At 42.3% G+C, this 21,067-nt stretch overlaps 1 protein-coding gene across 1 annotated transcript in view; it reads left to right on the forward strand.

The window, feature by feature from the left end:
* The window catches only part of IFT140 (intraflagellar transport 140), an 80,505-nt gene that overhangs the window by 4,233 nt on the left and 55,205 nt on the right, over positions 1–21,067 (forward strand). The window contains exons 3-10 of the mRNA XM_062503452.1: positions 1,300–1,421; positions 2,095–2,237; positions 6,052–6,227; positions 9,546–9,637; positions 10,709–10,815; positions 11,957–12,105; positions 19,216–19,419; positions 19,799–19,871. Coding sequence (XP_062359436.1) covers positions 1,300–1,421; positions 2,095–2,237; positions 6,052–6,227; positions 9,546–9,637; positions 10,709–10,815; positions 11,957–12,105; positions 19,216–19,419; positions 19,799–19,871 — 1,066 coding nt within the window. The remainder of the gene's footprint in view (positions 1–1,299; positions 1,422–2,094; positions 2,238–6,051; positions 6,228–9,545; positions 9,638–10,708; positions 10,816–11,956; positions 12,106–19,215; positions 19,420–19,798; positions 19,872–21,067) is intronic.

Genomic DNA, 21,067 nt, shown 5'->3' on the forward strand with positions numbered 1-21,067 from the left:
TGATTTTCAGAGGTAACTAGCAACTTTTATGAACTGCAGGTGTCCTCTTGGGATGGGAGTAGAGCAGTCTCGCAGTTGCGCAGCTGTGTGGCATTCTTTAAGCTGCAAGACACACTGCACTTAAAAACAGTTTTGGATGGCATAACTATTGCCATCTTACTGTTGAAAAGAAGTTAGAACTTTGAATCTTAGGGAAAAAAAAGAAGGAAATGTTACCTTGGAAGGCCTTGGCTACATCTTGTGTGGCTTCTAGAAGAATAAGTGGCAACTGCTACCAGTCTTTCACTTCTAGGAGAAGAATGATATTTCATTGAAAACAATAAATAAAAATAGAGCAAATTCTAATACCACTTTATTGTTGTCTATCTTAATGAAATAAAATGAGATTGAACTTGATATTGAAAATTGTTGCTGGGTTTTTTCATGTAGTGCTTACATGGAAGGTTCCCAAATGCACTTTGGTTTCATAAGCACAAGCATAACAACAGCAATAAATAATCATCTTAGCATTCCAACTGTGAGGATGTAGTGTAAGTCAGTTTGTTGGAATTTGTCTCCATTCTTTCCAGTCAGCAGGGGTTTGTTTCTCCTGAGCTGGCACTGCAGGGTGTGAGTTGTGTCAGCACGTGTGCCAGGCTCGAGGGCTGGCCTGTTGTTGACCACTGTTGAGTTAATTAGCTAACCAGACTTTCTTTCTTTAGTATCTATGATTATTCTAGTTACTAGATTATTTTTCTAAAAGTAATTTTTTGAATATTTGCTCTGAAAGAGGAGGAAAGCTTCAGAAATTCAGCCCCTAGTCTTTCTGCATCCTGTGACTTCACAGGTCTAATCATATACCCATGCTCACCTACATCAGTTTTATATGCACTTACTGAGGGATGCATATGCTCTGCTATCCTTTATTTCAATTGCTAAAAGATAAGCCATCTTACTACTTGCAAGAAAAAATGTGGAAAGGATGTTATTAAGACGAATATTCATGTCTGCTACTTGCAGAAGAAAACCAAGACTGTTCCATTTAATTGCTATGGCAGTTTAACTGTGATTTAAGTAAAAATGGATTGGACCAACAAGCTTTTTTAGATAATTTGATTTTAAGTAAGCAAATAATATAATGTGAATGAAAACTGACTCTCTGTGGCTAAGTTTGAAGTGGGAGTAATTGTTTCTGTCAACAAAACAAAAGGAAGGGTGTTTCTCTGTCAATAAAACATTTATTTTTATGTGCAGTGAGTAGCTGGAGTCTGGATTCTCATCTGTGTGCAAAGGATAATGAATTAACTTGTCTTTTTCTAGCATGGTGTCTTGTTTCTGTGGAAAATGGACCATCGGGGCAGAGTCCAGGGTCCTGCCCTGGTTAAGCATGACTATGGGAAATGCTTGTGTCACTGTGTCTTTCGGCCACCCCCTTCTGGCGAGTGAGTATTGGCCCCATCAGAGCTCTGCTAGACTAGCTCTTTGTCTAGTTCCACAGAAAAAAAGTTCTACCCACAAATGGAATATTTTTAAAGATAAAAAAACCCCCGTTCTTCATCTAACTGCTCTGTATTTCCAAGTTCTTCTCCCACTCTGGTAGCTGTCTCTGTGTCCTGTGTGCAGCAACTGATCTTCTTTCTCTTTGCCACATCTCCATTGCTGTTGACTCTTCTGTCTTAGTTCTTCTAGTTAGCAATATTGCTGATTGTGGAAAGCCATAAACACACTGGAAACACAATTACTGTTATATTATTGTCAAAAAATAATTAATTCAAAAGTCAGTTCTTAAACATTATTTCTTCCATTTTCAAGCAAGAAATAGGAAGCAGCTGTAGTAAAAAAGAAGAGTTTTCCTTGTCTGGGCTTTTCTGTTTCACATATCTGTATTTTTGCATTAGTGATGCATTTTTGAAAAAAAAAAGGTGAAACAATGCAAATGAAAACTAATATTAAAATTTTGTTTTGTGTCTTTTTGAGTTTGCCCTTTCTTCAGTGAGTGTATGAAACATCTTTGTTCTCTTTATACATTATGCTTTATTAACTGCTCATCCATTCTTTGAGACTGAAACTACTCTGTTATGAAAAGAATTGGGAATGAAGTATCTCTTTTTGCAGGGACTTTGTACAGCTGGCAAAAGCAGCTGTGAGTGGTTATGAGAAAACCTTGGATATGTTTAACTGGAAGAAAGCTGGAACAGGACCACCTCTGAAAATGGCAGTCCAGGAAGGACTCTCCTTCTTTATCACTCTGACAGATGGTAAGAGCAAAACCACTTTTCCATTTGGCTGGAAGTTGTTTCTTTAGAGCTTCAAAATAGCTCAGTGTATGATAGTCTTGTTTTCATATACCTGAAACCTGGGGAATATTCATATATTCAGTAGGGTAGAGTATTTATAGGAGTTGAAGAATGTTTGGCAAAAACCGAATAAAAGTACTGAAATCTTGTCATCTTCAGGGTGGTGTTGTTCATAAAGACACCAGAGGGACTGGGTTAGTCAGGTTCCTGAAGAAGTGAGTGTGAGGAAAACAGTCTCAAACACACAAATGTAGATAAAATTAGCTTTTGTGCAAAGCTTCAAAATAATGCATTTGTTGTGGGTTCTTTTTTCTATAAACAGGCAAATTCTGCTAAAATGTACCTCTTAAATTCTGAATTTTCTTTTTACTTTTTTCTTATGCTTTGAAATGATGCTTCAGTCTTATGGAACAAAAGAAGTCTGAGAATCTGTTTTGTCAGTTTTCTCCCTAAGATTGTTTCTTCTCTGCATTTTCCTCTTCCTTGCCTTTTACTCTTCCCTGTCTTTTCCTATCCCTTTTAGTCTTCTGGGTACTAGTTTTCTCTAAGACAATTTTCTTTCCACCACAATTCTTCTTGTGATGCCATCTCTCTGTAACTTGCGCTCTCTGAACCAGAGCCAGAATGTGTGTGAGAAGTTGCATAATGGGTGTTTCTGGTAGGTGATTCCAGTAATCCTCTTGGATCATGTGTTAACTGCTCTGAAAACATTTCAGTTATGCTGGTTCTGCAGTTCCCTTACAATTTGATTGTGTTTTACCAAAACTGACACCCCTTGTTTTACACCAGTCCAATACCAGTACAGCTTGTAGGAGTGCCATGGGCCAGCTGCGTGGTTGGTTTGCAGAGCAGTAGAGTGTACCTTCTTTTAATGTGTGAATATAAGCCTCTTTACTAGAAAGGTACCAGTTAAATGGAAAATGGACATGGGGTGTTTCATAAGGATACAAGGAGAGAAGCTTGGAGAAGCTGTGCCCGTTCTGTCCTTACCTTCAAATCTGCTGTTGTGGTGGTGGTCCCAATCTAGAGACAGGCTCTGTGTCCTGCAGGTGCTGTCCTTGGCTTGGTTTGAGACATATTAGGAGGGAAAATCCTGAAAGGGGCATCTCCTCTGAAAAAAAAGCAGGTTTGCGCCATGCCCTCCCCTGTTCAAATGAAAGGGATTTCTCTGAGGAAAGTGAAAAAAACTATTTAACACACAGACTGCATGGAGGCACGGGAACAAGAATGAATAATTTCAGATACTAAAACCTTCATGCTGCAGAGAAAGCTGGTGGATTTTAGATTTCTGCTCAGCTTCTCCTGAGGTCCAGAGCATATAACGAAAAGAAGCTAGCTAAAAGCAAAAGAATTTAACTCTCATTCTCTCTCCTGAGAAAGACCCAGGGGAGTATATGTCTTTGAACACAAACCACTGAAAGAATTCTCCCGGCTTCCCCCCCTCTCCTGGACCTAGCTTAGAGTTACAGGACCCGTGTCTGGGCGTAAAGCAGACGATGGGGGGTACAGTATCATGAAGTCACCCCAAGACAGCCTCCTTGTCATACTTCTTGAATGTCAATCAAATTATGCTGACGGTTCCTTGTGAGCAGCCTCATTGTTTGGGTTGGTTTGGGCATATGTATTTTGGACTCGGTTCTTGATCTAGTTAGTGATCTGCTGTAACTCCTGAATGTCCTGAGAAGAATTTGGGGGCGCTGGTGAGTGAGAGCTGGATATGCCCCATCTGTGTGTGCTGGGCCCAAGAAACTCCCTGTGTGCTGGGCTGATCCCACGGTAAGGGCAGTAGGGAAGGGGGGGATTTTGCGCCACTGCCCTAATCAGATGAGACCCCATGTGCAGAGCTGCCTCCAGCACTTGGGTTCTCAACACAGGGATGACATGGAGCTGCTGGAATGAGTCCAGAGGAGGCCATGGAGGTGCTTCATGGACTGGAGCCCCTCTGCTCTGGAGCCAGGCTGGGAGAGCTGGGGTCTTCCCCTGAAGAAGAAAAGGCTCCATGGAGACCTTAGAACTGCTTCCAGGGCCTAAAGGGGGTCCAGGAGAGCTAGAGAGAGATTTTGGAGGGCCTGGAGAGATAGGACAAGGGGGAATGGCTTCCCAGTGCCAGAGGGCAGAGTTAGATGGGATATTGGGAAGGAATTGTTCCCTGGCAAAGTGGAGAAGCTCTGGCACAGGGTGTCCAGAGAAGCTGTGGCTACCCCTGGATCCCTGGCAGTGTTCAAGGCCAGGTTGGACAGGGCTTGGAGCAACCTGATCTAGTATGAGGTGTCCCTGCCCATGGCAAGAGGGTTAGAAATAGATTAGTTTTAAAAATCCTTTCAAACCCCAACTCCTGTGATTTAACAAGATGAAGAAATCTGTGCAGGGTTTTATTTCAGGGTTAAAATAAAGCAGTGTGTCAGACTTGGAATTTTTTTGTTTTTGTATAGCTGGAATGTAGGGGATGGTAATATATTTGCAAGAGTTTTGGAAATTTAAACATTATTTTTAATCAAATCAAATATCTTGGGTACAACATTTCATTGTGGATCCTTAATGTTCATTCTTAGATGCTTGTATTTTCTGCTTTAGCTTTTGGCGGAAGATGCTATTTAATTTAAAAAATATTTTGATTTACAGTGGTGTAAAATGTCACCCTTATATAGTACTGTGATTTGCTAAGAAACTCTGTGAATGTGGCTTGAGATCTGTCAGATTTTGATGACATTGGTTTGGGTTATTTTTGTAGTACACTTGCAAAGAACTGTACTGCTTGTAGGGGGTTTCACTGCCTAAATCCATGCATGCAATGGACCGAGGCCAATTGTATAAGATTCAATAAGGCAAAATGCCATGTGCTGCGCTTGTGTGACAACAGCCCCATGGAGTGCTCCAGGTTTGGAGGAGAGTGGCTGGAAAATGTCCTGCAGGAAAGGTCGTGGGGATGCTGGGGGGGTCGGGCTCTGCTCCCAGGAAACAAGGAGCAGGACAAGGGGAAACAGCCTCAAGTTGTGCCAGGGGAGGGTACACTGGACATCAGGAGGAATTTCTTCACAGGACGGGTTGTTAAACATTGGAATGGGCTGCCCAGGGCAGTTGGCAGAGTCATCATCCCAGGAGGTGTTTAAAAATGACTAGATGTGGCACTTCTTGATATGGTTTAGTGGGTGTGGTGGTACTTGATCAAAGGTTGCACTTGATGACTTTGGAGGTCTTTTTCAACCTTAATCATCCTGTGATTTTATGATTTATAGAGTAGTACAACTTAATGACATGATAATGGCTCTAAAATGTTGATAGGTGCATTAGTTGCTGTTGTCAGTATTTTTGGAAAAGCACTGTCCCATTTGCCAGTCAAATTATGGATTAAAGCTGAATTTGGTGTGTGTTGCAGTGTTTCTTAAACAATGAAGAACACGAGGTCCATAGTTTTCTGTCATCTAAGCTCTGTTCTAAATTGAATCAATTCTTAACTGCCATTCTTCTTTCACAGATTTTTTTCTAAGACTGAGGATTTCAGAAGCTATCATACATACAGAACGTTTACTTGCAGTTTAAAATTATTTGATTTGGATTTTCTAAATGGGGAAGAATATGGTTTGGTTCTATTGCTCTGGTCAGCCTATCGTAGTCTATGTCCTGAGACAAACTAGAAAATTAAAGACTGGGGTTTTTTTTTATTTTTACGTTTTCAGCACTTGAGAGTGTTTTATTAAGGTAGAAAGCATCAACTTTGGCTTTTGTAGCTAAAAGCTGTTGACTAAAATCTGCACTTTGTTTATTTGTGCTACAGGTTCTGTGCACTATGTAAATGAGAAAGGGAAGACAAGGCAGGTATTGTCCACAGACAGTCTGGTTCAAAAGCTCCTGTTGCTAGAGGAAAGAGATGTTTTACTTATAATAACAGAGAATCTGCAATTGTCCTTACATGCAGTTTCTCCTGAGGGAGAGGCAGAAGAGCTCATGAAGGTAAGAATCATACTACAGGGTAAAATTGTAATATTTATTCTTTATAAGTTTGGGGGGTTTTTTATTTTTTTGATTATTACTGTTTTGCTTTCAAATTAATCAACTCTCATATTTGGTTTCTCAGATAATATGGTGATGAAGAAGCAAAAATAGCTAATCTAAAAGTGGAATAGACTGATGTATTACTGAACTTGGAAAGATGGTTTTCATCTTGTTTTCCTGTTTTTTTCATAGTATTTTTCATTTTGACCCTATCTTAATTCTTTTACGCTTACTTTCAGTATTAGAGAATTAGACAAAAAATAGGAAGTTACAGTTGTCCTGGTTGCAGAGGTGGGCGGCACTTAGCGCCATGTAGGTGCAGCCAAGTTATTCTATAACACCTACATCATCACTGGTTTTGGGGAGAAAACCCCAGAAGTGGACACCATTCTGCCTTGCTCTTTCTTGTGGGGTGGTTGTCAGCATCAGCCCTGCAGGTTCTGTCTTCTGCCCATGCCATCCACCCTCTCCCATTTTCTCTGAGAGGCAGCTATTGGACATGGTGCTGAAAGGAAAGCAGTGGAACACACACAGAACTGATGTATGCTGAATGGCAGCATCAGTAGGAAGGCTGTGTCAGGGGACAGAGGAGACCCCCAGTCCATCCAAAGGGAGCCCAGCTGAGCCCAGTCCAGCCAAATCTGTTTCAGCTAAGCCAAGCCGAAAAGAATGCAGCAGAATTGCAGTGGAGTGGCAGCAACCTGTAGGATCAATCCCCAGTGTGGTGGAGCAGTAGGAGCAACAGTGCAGTCCTGGTAGAGCTGCAGTGCAACCCCTCTTGGATGACCCAGCTTTTGGGGGGGGGCTCTGTTTGCCATTGTTTATTATGGTCTTGGCCTGGGGGGGGCAAGAAGCCTCTTGCCATACTGCCTTTATTTGTGATGGCGTGCAGGAGCCTGGGGAAGTTACATGGACACAGCCTATAGGGAGCATCTACCATTTTGGTTTTGGTCTCGGCAGCCACATAAAAGTAATTTTTTGTGGCTAAAACACCTTCTGCTTTCGGACTTTTTAAATTCATATTGCTGTTGTTACTTTGTGTTTCCATTGCTTTTTGGTTTCAGTAAATTATCTCAATCCATAGTCTCAGCATGTGTCCTTCCCTTACAGGAAGGGGCAAGAGAAGGGCCATGGCTTATTGTTTAATTTTTTGTTGGTGTTAAACCACCATGTTTAATTGGTGCCCATGGTAAGGCTCAAGAGGATTGAGATAGCTTTTGATCTAAGCATTTGTGGTTTAGGTAGAGAGCTCCCTGGTTCCAGTGTTGCTTGGTCTCTTCATGTGGGTGTGATACCTAACCCTGTATATACTCCCATATATGCGCTGTGTATCCACCACAGTGATCTGTTTCAAAGCAGGGAGAAGGATCAAGATTGCTGTACTCTGTGATATGAGTTTATGGCATGATAACATCAAAGGCAATGGGGGTAATTTCTGGTATGTATTCAGTGTTGTTCTTCTGTCCTGGCCTTGGCTCCTACCTCTGAGGATTCATTAATAATCATAGGCAGCCTGTGGGGGGGAGAGGAAAGGATGATTTTTCTGAGCCTTTTATCCTCTTCTCCTCCTTCAGGTTTGCTACAACAGCTTTTGAGAATTTTGAATTCTCTTTGAGTGTTAAGGGAAGCATGCCCTCCTTGATATGTCTACTATCTCTCCCCTGTCCAGTATATACCATATTAAGATTTAAGACAGAGATTTCTAGGGAAGTTGTCCAGGGATGTGTCCCAGGATGGGTAGTCATTGGAGGTGTGGTATGTGGAAGAAAATGGGCCAGCTTTTGAAAGAGTACTCTACTCCTGGTTCAGAAGTTCACCCCTGAACAACTACAGGGCCCTGATAAAGTGTTTGAAAGAAAATTGCTGTGACAGTTCCAGAGAAGTGTGAAGTTATGGAACATGCTGGACCCTGGCTACAATTTACTTGACGCTGCTTGTTTCTATACAGCACTCTCAGCGGGAGGAGGAAAAAAGCAGAGCAACAGGCACATGGCCATTCAAACTGTATCTTACCCACAAGAATAACATGTGCTAAGAGCAGTTGCCTGTATTCATAAGAAATCCAAGAGCAAATCTGTTCATGTAGTGAGTGATGGAGCGGAAGCAGGGCCCTCACAACAGGAGGAAGAGGCAGGGCCAGAGATAATCACCAGAACTCTATCCCTGAGTGAGCTGCGAGACATGTGAAAAGATTTCAGCCTCCAGTCAGGTGAGCCCCTGGTGACCTGGGTGCTCTGATGCTGGGCTGTCATGGCCCATGAGATGAAATTAGATGGCAGTGACACTTGCCAATTGGGATCCATGTCCTGGTATGCAAGTTTTGACCAGGGGATTGGGAAAAGACCAGAAACACTCAGCCTCTGGATGCAACTCCTGTCAGATGTGAAGGGAAAGGTTTCCTTGGAAAGGTGACCTTTTAGCACACTGAGACGAGTGGAACACTGTAGAGCAAGGTATCTGGTACCTGAGAGAATTAGCTGTGATGGAGATAATATTTTCAAATAACGAGCAATTCTCTACTAATCCAGACAACATCCAGTGTACACAAAACATGGTGGAAATTCCTACAGAGTGTGCTGGTGTCATAAGCCAGCTCATTGGGAGTGATGTCTTGGAAGGAAGGAGAACAAAACGTGGACTATTTGATTACCAAACCCCAGATATATGAAAAACTATCTCCACCGTGTTATGGGCCTGTGTCTCTTCAGTGGAAAGACTGACTGAAGATGTCCAGAAATTAGAAGAGGAAATGTATCACACCCTGCCTTATGCTATTACAAAATGCTGCTTGTGGGTAGACCCCAAACATTCACTTTCCTGAGATGTTTTGTTGGGTTTTTTTTGTTTTTTTGTTTTTTTTTCTTTTAATCCAAGACAGAAAAAGGCTGGACACTTGTGTATTACAGGAGTGTCCGCTTCTTACTGATCACTACTTATGTTTGACTAAAAGTAAGATCTGGAATTTCACATTTTAAATAAATCTTTATTAAATTCTAGGAGAAGTTCTAGTACAAAATACTGTTCCTTTTCCTACTTAATTAACCCACTACAAGGTTTCTTTTATTAAATTTATATGCAAACTTGATGCATTTTATGGTGATCATTGTCTGAATAGTCTGAATTCACTGCCTGAATATGTCTATCTGAATTGACAGATAGGTATAGTTATTTTCATATTTATACTTTTTAGCCAAACTGTGCAGTTCAGATGCTTAGTGTTCTTCAGAATGCTCCTCCCAGTTTCTGTAAATGTATTTATTTGCTTATGGTTAACAGGTGAAGTTGAGTGGGAAGACTGGTCATTCTGCGGACATTATTTTAATAGACCGTAGCCTGGTTATTACAGCACTAGGTGAGACAGTCATCAGGTAAGAATGAAAGTTGTTCTGGCTGCCCCTGAGAAGGGCCAGCTAAAAGTTACAGTCTGCAATGAACTGAATATTTTGCTGAAATGTTGGCTGGGGGTTTTTACCAATAATGAAAACCTTCCAACATTTCCTAATTTTGTTTGTCAAAATAAGTAGAGAAATTATTTTTTTTTTTTTCTCAAGGACAAAAACTAATTTGGTATGGCTTGCTTTCTCTCTAGGTATTGTATTTTGTCAGGCAGTGCTACCTACTCTTCCTTGAGTGCGGTTATTGATTTCTTCTGAAAATAGATCCAGTTTGGGGTTTTGCATGAAAATACAGTCCCTTTGCTATTCTTGCCAGTGTTACTGTCTGACTCTTAGGATACTCATAGCATCAGCAACCAGAAAAAGTGTTTACTTTTCAGGACATTTACTGTAATGTAAGACAAGTATTTCAATTACTTCTGTCCCTATTAAAGTATGTTACTTTGCCATGCTGTTACGTTGCTGTGTTCTGTAGTTTTACCTTTTTTGCAATCTTTTCTTCCTTGTCTTTACTATGACCTGCGCTACCTGTTCTGCTAACCTTTTGGGAAGGTGTGAGTGTTACATTAATATCAGTATTTCCCTTTATTGACCCTCTGTCTGCTACTATCAGACAGAATCTTTTGTTAATTTTGTGACAATGCAATAAAGACCAAGTATCAAGAAGGAATAGTTTCATGGTGGTATTTAGTTCTAGAATCCAAAGGACTATATTCAGGAATATAGAGGAGGAAACAATTAGGGAGGAAAAAAATGTCAACTAACCCTCTCTATTTTTTTTTTTAAGCTGTGCTTGCTTCTGACATTCTTCTTAGAAGAATATCCCTAAACATACTGCAGATTAAAAAGTCAAAGGAAAGCAAAGGAGGTTGTTAAGAAATTCACACTTGAGATGCAGCTGCTGACAATTTAATTTTAAAAATTAAATTATCTAGTTATTGGGGAAATAGTAAACTAATGCCATGTACAGCATCCTATTGACTATGTTTGGCAAGACACCTGGAAAGAAAAGCATTGTTAACATTCTTGTTTTTTGTGTCTTAGGTTCTGGGATTTGGATCGAGATGAGAACTATGTGCTCTCCCTAGATGTGCAATTTGGCTTTGAGGGGGGAGAATGTATTAACTGTGTGTCTTACTGTAGTGCTAAAGGTGAGAAATCACATGGCCGCTGTGGTCTCTGGTCCTAAAACTTGTCAAACCTCAGCATTCCATGCGCTGTAATAATTTCAGTATGTTTGTCTTGTGACTGAGGTAGTACATGATGTTAAAGATTTTAGTTTGGATAGGAAATGTGCCTTGAAAGGTGCAGGGAAATCATTCAATACTCAGCTACACTTGGACTCACTGGAGTTGTCTCATGGTACAGGAACTGGATTCCCTTTGACACAAATACCCCTGGAGTACACCTAATGCACTCCAACATGTTTTGGGCATTCAGGCTAAAAGCCTGCACTACAACTAATACAAAATAGAGCTTAGTGACATGTGTCATGTGTATACCAGGTCCTTACAACAGATCTTTTCTACAGAGCTGCTCCTGGGTACCAGCTTTTTTGCTGGTGTAGGCATAGCTGAGGACTGCTGCAATGGTTTTCAGTGGTTGGTTGTCCAAAACTAGCTATTTAAAAAAAAACCCACAAGCCATAGGAGGAATAGCTGAGGTCACTTGGTTTGTTCATCCTGGAGGAGAAAGAGGGGAGCATCTATGGGGTAGCTTCCTCATGAGGGCTTTTTGTGAGTAGTGACAGGACCCAAGGGAACAGCTATGTCCAGCCAGGGGAGTGTTAGACTGGATATCAGGAAAAGTTTCTCCCCCTCAGAGGGTGGTTGGGCACTGAACAGGCTCCCCAGGGAAGTGGAGATGACCCCAAGGCTGCCAGAGGTAAAGGAGTATTTAGACAACACTCTCAGGCGCATGTTGGGAATTCTGGGACTATCTTGTGCAGGGCCAGGAACTGGACTGGATGACCCTTGGGGTCTTTTCAAGCTGAGGATATTCAATAGTTCTATATTCTAAGACAAGGTTAAAATGAAGTAATTGTCTGATGCATTTTAAAAATGCTAGCTTAGAAGATGCACTTTGCTATGTGGAACTTCTCCCATTGTTTTTCCAGAAGATTTCTCCCGTATAGGGCTAGGATGTTGGTTTGCAGTTAGGTGAGAAATGCTGCTTCTGGAAAGTGGCTTCTCAGCACCCAAGAACCAGAGTTCACTGCCTGTTACATTGTGTGATGTAGGTTTGTTTTTCTGAAGCCCAAGATTAAATACTTGAAATGTTTGTTAATGGCAGGTATCTTGGCAGCTGGAACTAGCAAGGGGAGAGTAGCAATGTGGAAGAAAGCAGCAGGATCTGATCAGAGCACGTGGGCTTCAGAGGGCAAGGAGAAGTGGAAGTTCCAGACATCTACAGAGCTTGAAGGAAATGTCACTCAGATAAAGGTAAGAAAGGAAAGAACCTCTTTGAATGTTAGTGGGACTTCACAAACCTCAGATGAATAGACCATCTTTGTGAAAGAGATGACCATGATCTCTCTCATATGGATATGTGTTCCAGCAGAGGCTGTTCCTCCTTCAGAAGTAGGAGGAAAACCTCTGAGAATCAAGTAACTTTTAAAATTGAAATGGGCATAAATACTCCCTGTTTGTAGCTAGTCTCTCTATCATATGGCTCACAGGCAAAACATTTGGATTCAGCTCCCTGAAATTAGTTTCTGGGAAAAAAATCAGGAATGTCAATTTTACATAAATTTATTTTAAAAGCAAGAAAACATGACTAAATGCTTGATTTTATTAGGTTTTTTTTTCTATTTGTCACTTTCTCAATGTAAAGTTTCATCTCACTGGTAGTTGCAAAAATAAAAAGATAAATTTACAACCAAATATTCTTTGGGGAGGTCTGTATATTGGAGGAATTGGAGGAATGCTGTATATTTTAACATATTGTCTTTAAAGTGTCAGGGTGCAGCATTTTATTTATTTGGAATATTTGCATTTGTCACAATGAGGTTAAACACTGTCATTCTATGCCTAATAGCATTTTGATATATACAGAAGAGACATGCTGAGTGTAACAATAATAAATTTAAATTTTAAGTTTTATATTAATGAACAGCTTTTTTTGCCACTAGCATTCTGCTAAGAGGCAAAGCTTGAGCTTTAGGTTCTCCAACATCTTTGGTTGTTCAGTTTTATACCATATTATTAAGTTTTTTCAATTTTTGAGTGTTTCTGTTACACTTTGCATAATACTGTTGCTGTGCTTCTTATGTGAGAACAATCCCCATTATTCTTTATCAGGAAAGAAAATGAAATATATCTGGTGACTTTCAAGAGAAAGTAATTTTATATTTGCTATTATTCTGTTTTCTCATAAGAGTGAAAAGTACTCAAAAAGCAATGGCATTTGCTTGCTCTTTGTTGGTATAGAGTGAGGGTCTGTAAAACTATCCTACTTAAAAATTCAAAACAGAAGTGCTGTGGAAATGGAGAATCCAAGTGTTTTATTAACAAGCTTCGGTAACAAAAGGTCCAGGATGTAGAAAATAATGTGTGCCATAAGTATCTCATACGTTTGCTAATATAGGTGCTTGTGTCAAGTTTCCCATTCAAGCCTTTTCAGATAGCAGGATACAGAGCACTGACCAGAAATAGCACATCCCCTGCAGCTCCCATAACTACACCAAAGGGGAAATTGGTCATTTGGTTGGGGGTTTTTTTATTGTTCTTTTGGGGTTTTTTTTGTATGCTGTGTTTCATATATATTTTTTTCTAGTAAAGAACTGTTTCTCCCTTTACCATATTTTTTTCCTGGAAGTCCTGTACTTTTGAAGTTATAATAATTTGAAGGAAGGGAGCCACCTTTCCATTCCAGGAAGGTTCCCGCCTTCCTTGGCAGACACATGTCTTTTAAACCAGGACATTAATTGATGACTAATGTGGGGCCCAAGGGCATCAAGAGGAAAGGGTGAAAAGAGAATAATTCTTGAGTAACCCATTTGTGTACTGGATATAGAAACCTTGTTAGGTAGCACCATGTGGTCTAGAGTACCCTGGTTTGGTTGGCATATGATTTTTGGTTTGGATGGCATATGTTTTTCCTGTTTGCAGGTCATTATTTAAACATGGGTCCTATAACTAAAGCCATTGTAGCTGTTATCCAGTTTGTGGAATCTGTCAATAAGGTGAGGAATTCAATGCTTGTAAATTTCTTCTGGAATGTGGCCACAAGGCTGTATAATTATCACAGATGAAGTTTGTATCTTTGGGGTTTCCTTAATAATATTACCCATTGTGAGGAAGCAACACAGGGGAGTTTTCTCCCAGCCCTTCACCCACTTCTTTGGGCCTACAACCACAGCTTCTGAAGAGTTAAAATTTCCCCTAGAAGTTAAAGATATCATATGCTTTTTGATGTTTTAATTCAGTGAGGTCCATTCACCATTCAGAGACAGGGGTGAGGTTACCTTGTGTAGCTCGTCCAAAATTTGCCACAGAGGTCAGGGACACTGCCCAGCAGAACTGCCTGCAGTCCATGGGAAAGGTGGATAGTGCAGTAGTGGAACAAACAAACAGTACAAATGTTCAGGTTCCAGCTAAACCACAAGGGCAGCCACAGCCGGCAGCAGCAGTTGCCCCTTTGCAAAAGAGACAGGATAAAACCAGTTCTGTGTGCCCAGCTAATGATGATGGGGTACCAGGACCCTCACAACCAGCAGAGGAGCCAGAGCCTGAGATCATCACTGACTGTCAAACCCTGTTGTTTGACAGTCTCTGTAGTCTGCCAAAAAGACATTACATGATGGGAGGTGAGGCTTTTTTGGCTTGGTTGATTCAAGTTTGGGACCTTATGGGTACAGGCATGCAACTTGATGGTACCAAAGCAAGTGTTTTGGGATCCTTGGCCCAGGCTGTGGCCATTCAGCAGGCATTCGTGAGGGAGCCAGGACACTTTTCTTTCCAGGAGTGGCTTCTAGCAAGTGTAAGAGAGGTTTGTTTACAGGGATGGACTGCAGAAGCACCATCAAAAAAAGACGTGGAAGACCATGGAGGAAGGATCTAATGCCCAAGAGAAATGGCAGTGTTTGAGGTACTTTTTGGAAGGAATGGACAACACAAAAATGACCCTAACAAGGTCATGTGTACAGTGCAATTGTGGTGGAGTCTTGCATATCAGGGGCCACCTGAATATTCTGTTTTAATGGCAAACATGCATCTCAGGAGCAACCAAGAGACAATGGGCTCTGTAGCAAGCAAACTTAGGAATTACAAGAGTGGGGTCCAAGGCCTGATGCAGACCCACATCTCTGCTGTAAAGACATTGGTTGAGAATCTCATGGATGATAATAAAAGCTCAGGGAGAGATGTTTACCTGTGGCACCGGTGCAAACCAGAGCCCTTGAAGTCAGAGCCAGATGCCCCCCATACAGAGAGAGTGGGTATGCCCCACAAACTGATTTATTTCCTACTCAACCATGGAGAAGACATGAGAATGGGACAGGAAACTGACCTGTGTCCTGGCAGCCTGAACACAAAAACTGGAGAAGAAAGGAAAAGCAAAGTCTGAGAGTGAGTGCAGTGCCAGTTTCCCATGGGCAAGGATCTGACCCACTGAAGGTACTCCCATATGTATTAACAAGAACCAGTATAAGAGGGGTCCTGCCTCTAGCCAGGTAGGGGCACTGGGGGACAACCATGTCTACTGGACTGTGTGGATCCAATGACCTGGCATGTCAAACCCACAAGAATACAAGGCTTTACTTGACACTAGTGCTCAGTGCCACTGGGATGTGTGGGGTCAGAAACAGTCTCTGTTTCTTGGGTGACAGGATTCTCAAGAGCTGAGCATCTTGGAAGCTGAAGTGAGCTTGACTGGGAAGGACTGGCAGAAGCACCCCATTGTAACTGGCCCAGATGCTCCATGTATTCTGGGCATTGACTACGAACGGACGCTTCAAAGACCTAACAGGACATTGATGGGCTTTTGGAATTGCTGCTGTGGACACAGAAAGAATTAAGCAGCTAAACACCTTGCCTGGACTCTCAGAAAATCCTTCCATGTTTAGGACTTTTGAAGGTAGAATAACAACAAGTACCAATTGCCATGTCAGCAGTGCATCACCAGCAGTACCAAACAAATCAAGATGCCATGATTCCCATTCACAAGATGATCTGTGAGCTGGAGAGCCAAGGAGTATTTCAGCAAGGCCCACTTGCCTTTTGGCCCCATTTGGCCTGTGTGTTAGTCTGATGGAGAACGGAGATTGACAGTGGACTACTGTGGCTTGAATGAAGTGACTCCACCGCTGAGCGCTGCCGTGCTGGGCGTGCTAGAACTCCAGTACAAGCTGGAGTCCAAGGCAGCAAAGTCTACGCCACCATTGACAGTGCCAATGCATTTTTCTCCATTCCATTCTTCTGGCAGCAGAGTGCAGGCCTCAGTTTGCTTTCACCTGGAGGGGTCTGCAGCACACCTGGAACTGACTGCCCCAGGGGTGGAAGCACAGCCCCACCATCTGCCATGGATTGATCTAGGCTGCACTGGAGAAGGATGAGACTCCTGAACATCTGCAATATATTGATGACATCATTGTGTGGGGCAACAAGGCAGCAGAAGTCTTTGAGAAAGGAGAAAAGATAATCCAGATTCTTTTGAAAGCTGGTTTTGTCATCCAAAAGAGTAAGGTCAAGGGACCTGCCCGAGGGATCCAGTTCCTGGGAGTGAAGTGGCAAGATGGATGGTGCCAGATACCCACCATGCTCATCAACAAGATCACAGTGATGTCTGTGCTGACCAGCAAGAAGGAAACACAAGCTTTCCTAGGTGCCCTAGGAAATGCCTAGATTACTGCAGAATTCACACACAGTCTGTTTGTGAGCCCTCTTTACCAGTCACCCTCAAGAAGAACGATTTCCACTGGTGCCCTGAAAAGCAGCAAGCTTTTGACCAGATCAAGCAGAGGACTGCTTACATGGTAGCCCTTGGCTCAGTCAGGACAAGATTGGAGGTAAAGAATCTGCTCTACTCTGCAGCCAGGAACAAGGGCTTGTCCTGGAGCCTTTGGCAGAAGGTACCTGGTGAGATTTGGACAGCCACTGGGATTCTGGAGCTGAAGTTAGGGGGGGGTCTGAAGCCGACTATGCCCCAAGAGAGGAGATCCTGTCAGCCTATGAAGGAGTTCAAGCTGCCTGACAGGTGATTGGCACAGAAGCACAACTTTTCCTGGCACTCTGACTACCAGTGCTGGGGTGGATATTTAAAGGAAAGGTTCCCTCTACCCATCACGCCACTGACATCACATGGAGCAAGTGGATTGCCTTGATTACACAGCGTATATGTATTGGAAACCCAGATCACCTGGGATCTTGGAAATAATTATGAATTGGCCTGAAGGTGAGGACTTTGTTCTGACAGATGAAGAACAGGAACAGATGAAGTGAGCTGAGGAAACTCCACCATACAATCAACTGCCAACTAAGAAACATGCCACACTTTTTTCACTGACTCCTGTAGCATTGTAGGAATGAACTGAAAATGGAAAGCAGCCAAATGGAGCCCCATGTGACAAGTTAGAGAAGCTACCAAAGGAGAGGGTAGGTCAAGCCAGTTTGCACAACTCAAAGCCATCCAGTTGGCCCTGGACGCTGCTGAATAGAAGTGGCCAAAGATTTACTTCTACACTGACTCTTGGGTGGTGGCAAATGCTCTGTGGGGGCGGCTGGACAGGTGGAAAAAGGCCAGTTGGCAGTGTAGGGGAAAAACAGTCTGGACTGCTGATGAGTGGAAAGACATTGCCAGTCGGGTAGAGAAGCTACCCGTAAAGGTCTGTCATGTAGATGCACATGTCCCCAAGAGTGAGACTAGTGAGGAGCACCAACACAATGAGCAAGTAGATCAGGCTGCAAGGATAGAGGTGTCACAGATAGACTTAGACTGGCAACACAAGGGAGAGTTGTTCCTGGCTCGATGGGCCCACGATGCCTCAGGTCACCAAGGCAGAGATGCTACCTATAAGTGGGCACGAGACCGAGGGGTGGATCTCACCATGGACAGCATTTCCCAGGTTATCCATGACTGTGAGACGTGTGCTGCCATCAAACAAGCCAAGTGAGTGAAGCCCCTCTGGTATGGGGGGGCGATGGCCCAAATATAAGTATGGGGAGGCCTGGCAGATTGACTACATCACACTGCCTCAGACACGCCAAGGCAAGCGCTATGTGCTGACCATGGTGGAAGCCACCACTGGATGGTTGGAGACCTACCCTATGCCTCATGCCACTGCCCGCAACACCATCCTGGGCCTGGAAAAGCAAGTCCTTTGGAGACATGGTACCCCTGAGAGAACAGACAATGGGACTCATTTCAAGAACAGCCTTATAAACACCTAGAGAACATGACACTGAGTGGATGTACCATGTTCCTTACCATGCACCAGCTGCTGGGGAAGTTGAGCAGTGCAACGGACTATTAGAAACATTGAAGGCAATGGGAGGTAGGACCTTCAAGCACTGGGATGTACATTTAGCAAAGGCTACAGGTTTAGTTGACACAGAGCTTCCACAAAGCTAGCTGACCCTGCCCAATTTGAACAACTGTGTACCAACAGAGGGAGACAAGATTCTGGTGGTGCACATGAGAGGTATGTTAGGAAAGACTATTTGGATGAATTCTGCCTCTAGCAATGACAAAGCCATTTGTTGGGTTGTCTTTGCTCAGGGACGTGGTTGCACTTGGTGGGTGATGCAGGAAGATGGAGAAAAATAATGTATACCTCAATGGGACCTTATTTTGGGGTAAACTGTCTATGACATTGTGCCTGTATCTATATCTGCATGTATATATGTATATAATTAGGATAATACATGTATGTCTATAGTTAAAAAGCGTAAGTTAAATGCAACATGTCGGTATGGGGGAAAAAAATTAAGGGTGGATAATGTTGGGGGTTAGGTTTTCTCAAAGGAATCACTTCCCATTTGTTGTCTTCCTGAGGCCACCATTAACCCCTGGGGAGGTTCAGGGTGACTCACATGGGAGCATCCTGTGTAGCCACAGGGGAGCCTCAGCAGCCCCTCTGCTCACCCAATGGTGCCCCCCAGTGGTTGTGGCCGTAACCACACCAAAGGGGAAATTGCTTGATGGGGGAAAACATGTTTTTGTCTTTGTTGTTGTTTATTATTTATTTTTTATATAGATATGTTTTCTAATAAAGAACTGTTATTTCTTTTCCCATGTTTTTCCTGGAGGCCCTGTATTTTTGAAGTTATGATAATTTGGAGGGAGGGGGTCATCTTTCCATTCCAGGAAGGAAGGTTCCTGCCTTCCTTGGCAGACACATCTTTTAAACCAGGACACTGGGTAACAAGCATAATAGTTTGAATCTGTCATATTTCCCTGTCATTCCGTAGAGTTTGTATTCAGATACTAGGACTTTGCATACATATAAAAACATTTATTCTGTTTTTCCCTGTATTATTTCTCTTGGGACATTGCTGTGATAGTTCAAAACCAGAAATGAAATAGTGTGATTTTTCTTTTCCCATTATGTACAGTGGGGGTCCCGAAAAAACCTGCTGGCGGTGAACAACATCAGCTCTGTTGTGATCCTCAGTGAGCAGGCCATGTTGGCACATTTTCATCAGCAGGTGGCCGTGGTACAGGTGTCTCCCAACCTCTTCAATGTGACGATCTTCAGCACAGGAGCCACTCACAGCCTTCGTATTGATATGAATGCTAACGGGGTCTTTGCTACTAAGGTTAATTGGTTTTTTTATTTTTTGTTTATTTGCCTAATCAGTTGCCTAGTTAGGTTTATAGAGACCAAACTTACAAAGTATTTAAGAGAAGCCTTTTTTAAAATATTCAACACAGTGTGTTATTAAGGTCTTGTTGTGACAGTAGCAATGGTGCTGCAGTGGGCTTGTGGTTTTGTTTAAGATAGAACAGTGACTTAGGAATTCTCTAGGGTGGTCACCAGAACCTGGAGAACCTCTGAGCTGCTAAAAGCCTTCAAACCCAATGACCAGAGGAAGTAGTATGGGTGGCTATTGTAGGGCAGTTCTTGCTGTGTTATTGCATGAATTCCTGCATGTTTCCAAAATTTTTTTTATTTGGTGCTTTCTTTGTTTATTTTAGGATGTTGTAGTATTCTGGAATGGGAAGCAAGTGGCTGTCTTTGAGTGCTCAGGAGATACCTTCAGAAGTGCAGGTAGGACTTAAAACGTTGGTCAGAGTCGGAATGCTTCTTTTCTTCCAGCGTTCTATGTTCATCCATGGTAGCTGATGCACTGTCATCATAGAATCACAGAACAGTTTGGGTTGGAACAGACTTTAAAGCGCATCTTCTTCCAAGCCTTCTGCCATGGGCAGGCACACCTTCTTCTACACTGGAAAAAAAACCCCTCAGGGCTTGAGAAAGCTTTTATCTGATGTAGCTAAGTTACATTATACAGGGCCTTGCACAAAGCATCGTGTGAGGCTAGAACTACTTCTTTTTATATTTTTATAAGTACCCCATTGATGTTGATCAAGAAGACCAATTTTTTCCTGCTTTTGTAGCTGTGGCTCCTGTTGCCCTTACAGATAAGACGTGGCAATGACCATTGAATGCTTTTCCACTTTGCTTGAGAGAAAGTGTAATCAAGGTTACATAGCACTGATGTAGGAACTGGGAAGGAGATTTTTGTCCCACTTCTCAGGAGATGCTGTCCCATAAACTGCTGTATATAGTGCCAAGTAGAGTAAATTAGCTTTCTAAATTATTAATTCTCCCTAAATATTTCTGCCTTGAGAAATAAGTGATGTAGAATTCCATCAGTTCCTTCCTAAATCTTGGGATTTGTCTTTTAAGAATCATTAAGTATTTTCTGCTTGTTTATATTTACTGATATATTTTATAACTTTTCCATGCTGAGTCATTGTTTTATTACCACCAAGGTCCTAACAATCAACACCACTTCTGAAGTTATTGCAGAGCCACAGTTTTGACATAGATTCTGTTATCCTTCTTCATTAGCAGTTCACTGAAGGGAAAAGTGAATTCTCTTACCAGAACCTCCCACTGCACATTACTTTTTATTTCATTCACTCCCCATATCAACTCTTGGCCCTTCGTCTCTCACTTGTTCCCATGAACAGTGTACCAGCAGCTGTTTGCAATGGGGAGCCCCAGCTTTTAAATGTAGTGGCCGTATGGAAGAAGGCTATAACACCAAGGAGTTGGGATTCAGTAGTGACTGACAGACTGAAAAAGGGATTTGGGACAAGATGGTGGAAATTGTGTGCTACAAGTTACTTTTATTTCTTTTTACAGAACATATTTGTTGTAATGATGGTGTCTTGATTTGAAAGACAGGTATCTGCTAGGGAGGGCAGAGCCTCCCTTTGGAATGGAGAATTCAAATC

The sequence above is a fragment of the Cinclus cinclus genome, chromosome 16 (assembly GCF_963662255.1).
Source record: "Cinclus cinclus chromosome 16, bCinCin1.1, whole genome shotgun sequence".
NCBI classification, from domain to species: domain Eukaryota; kingdom Metazoa; phylum Chordata; class Aves; order Passeriformes; family Cinclidae; genus Cinclus; species Cinclus cinclus.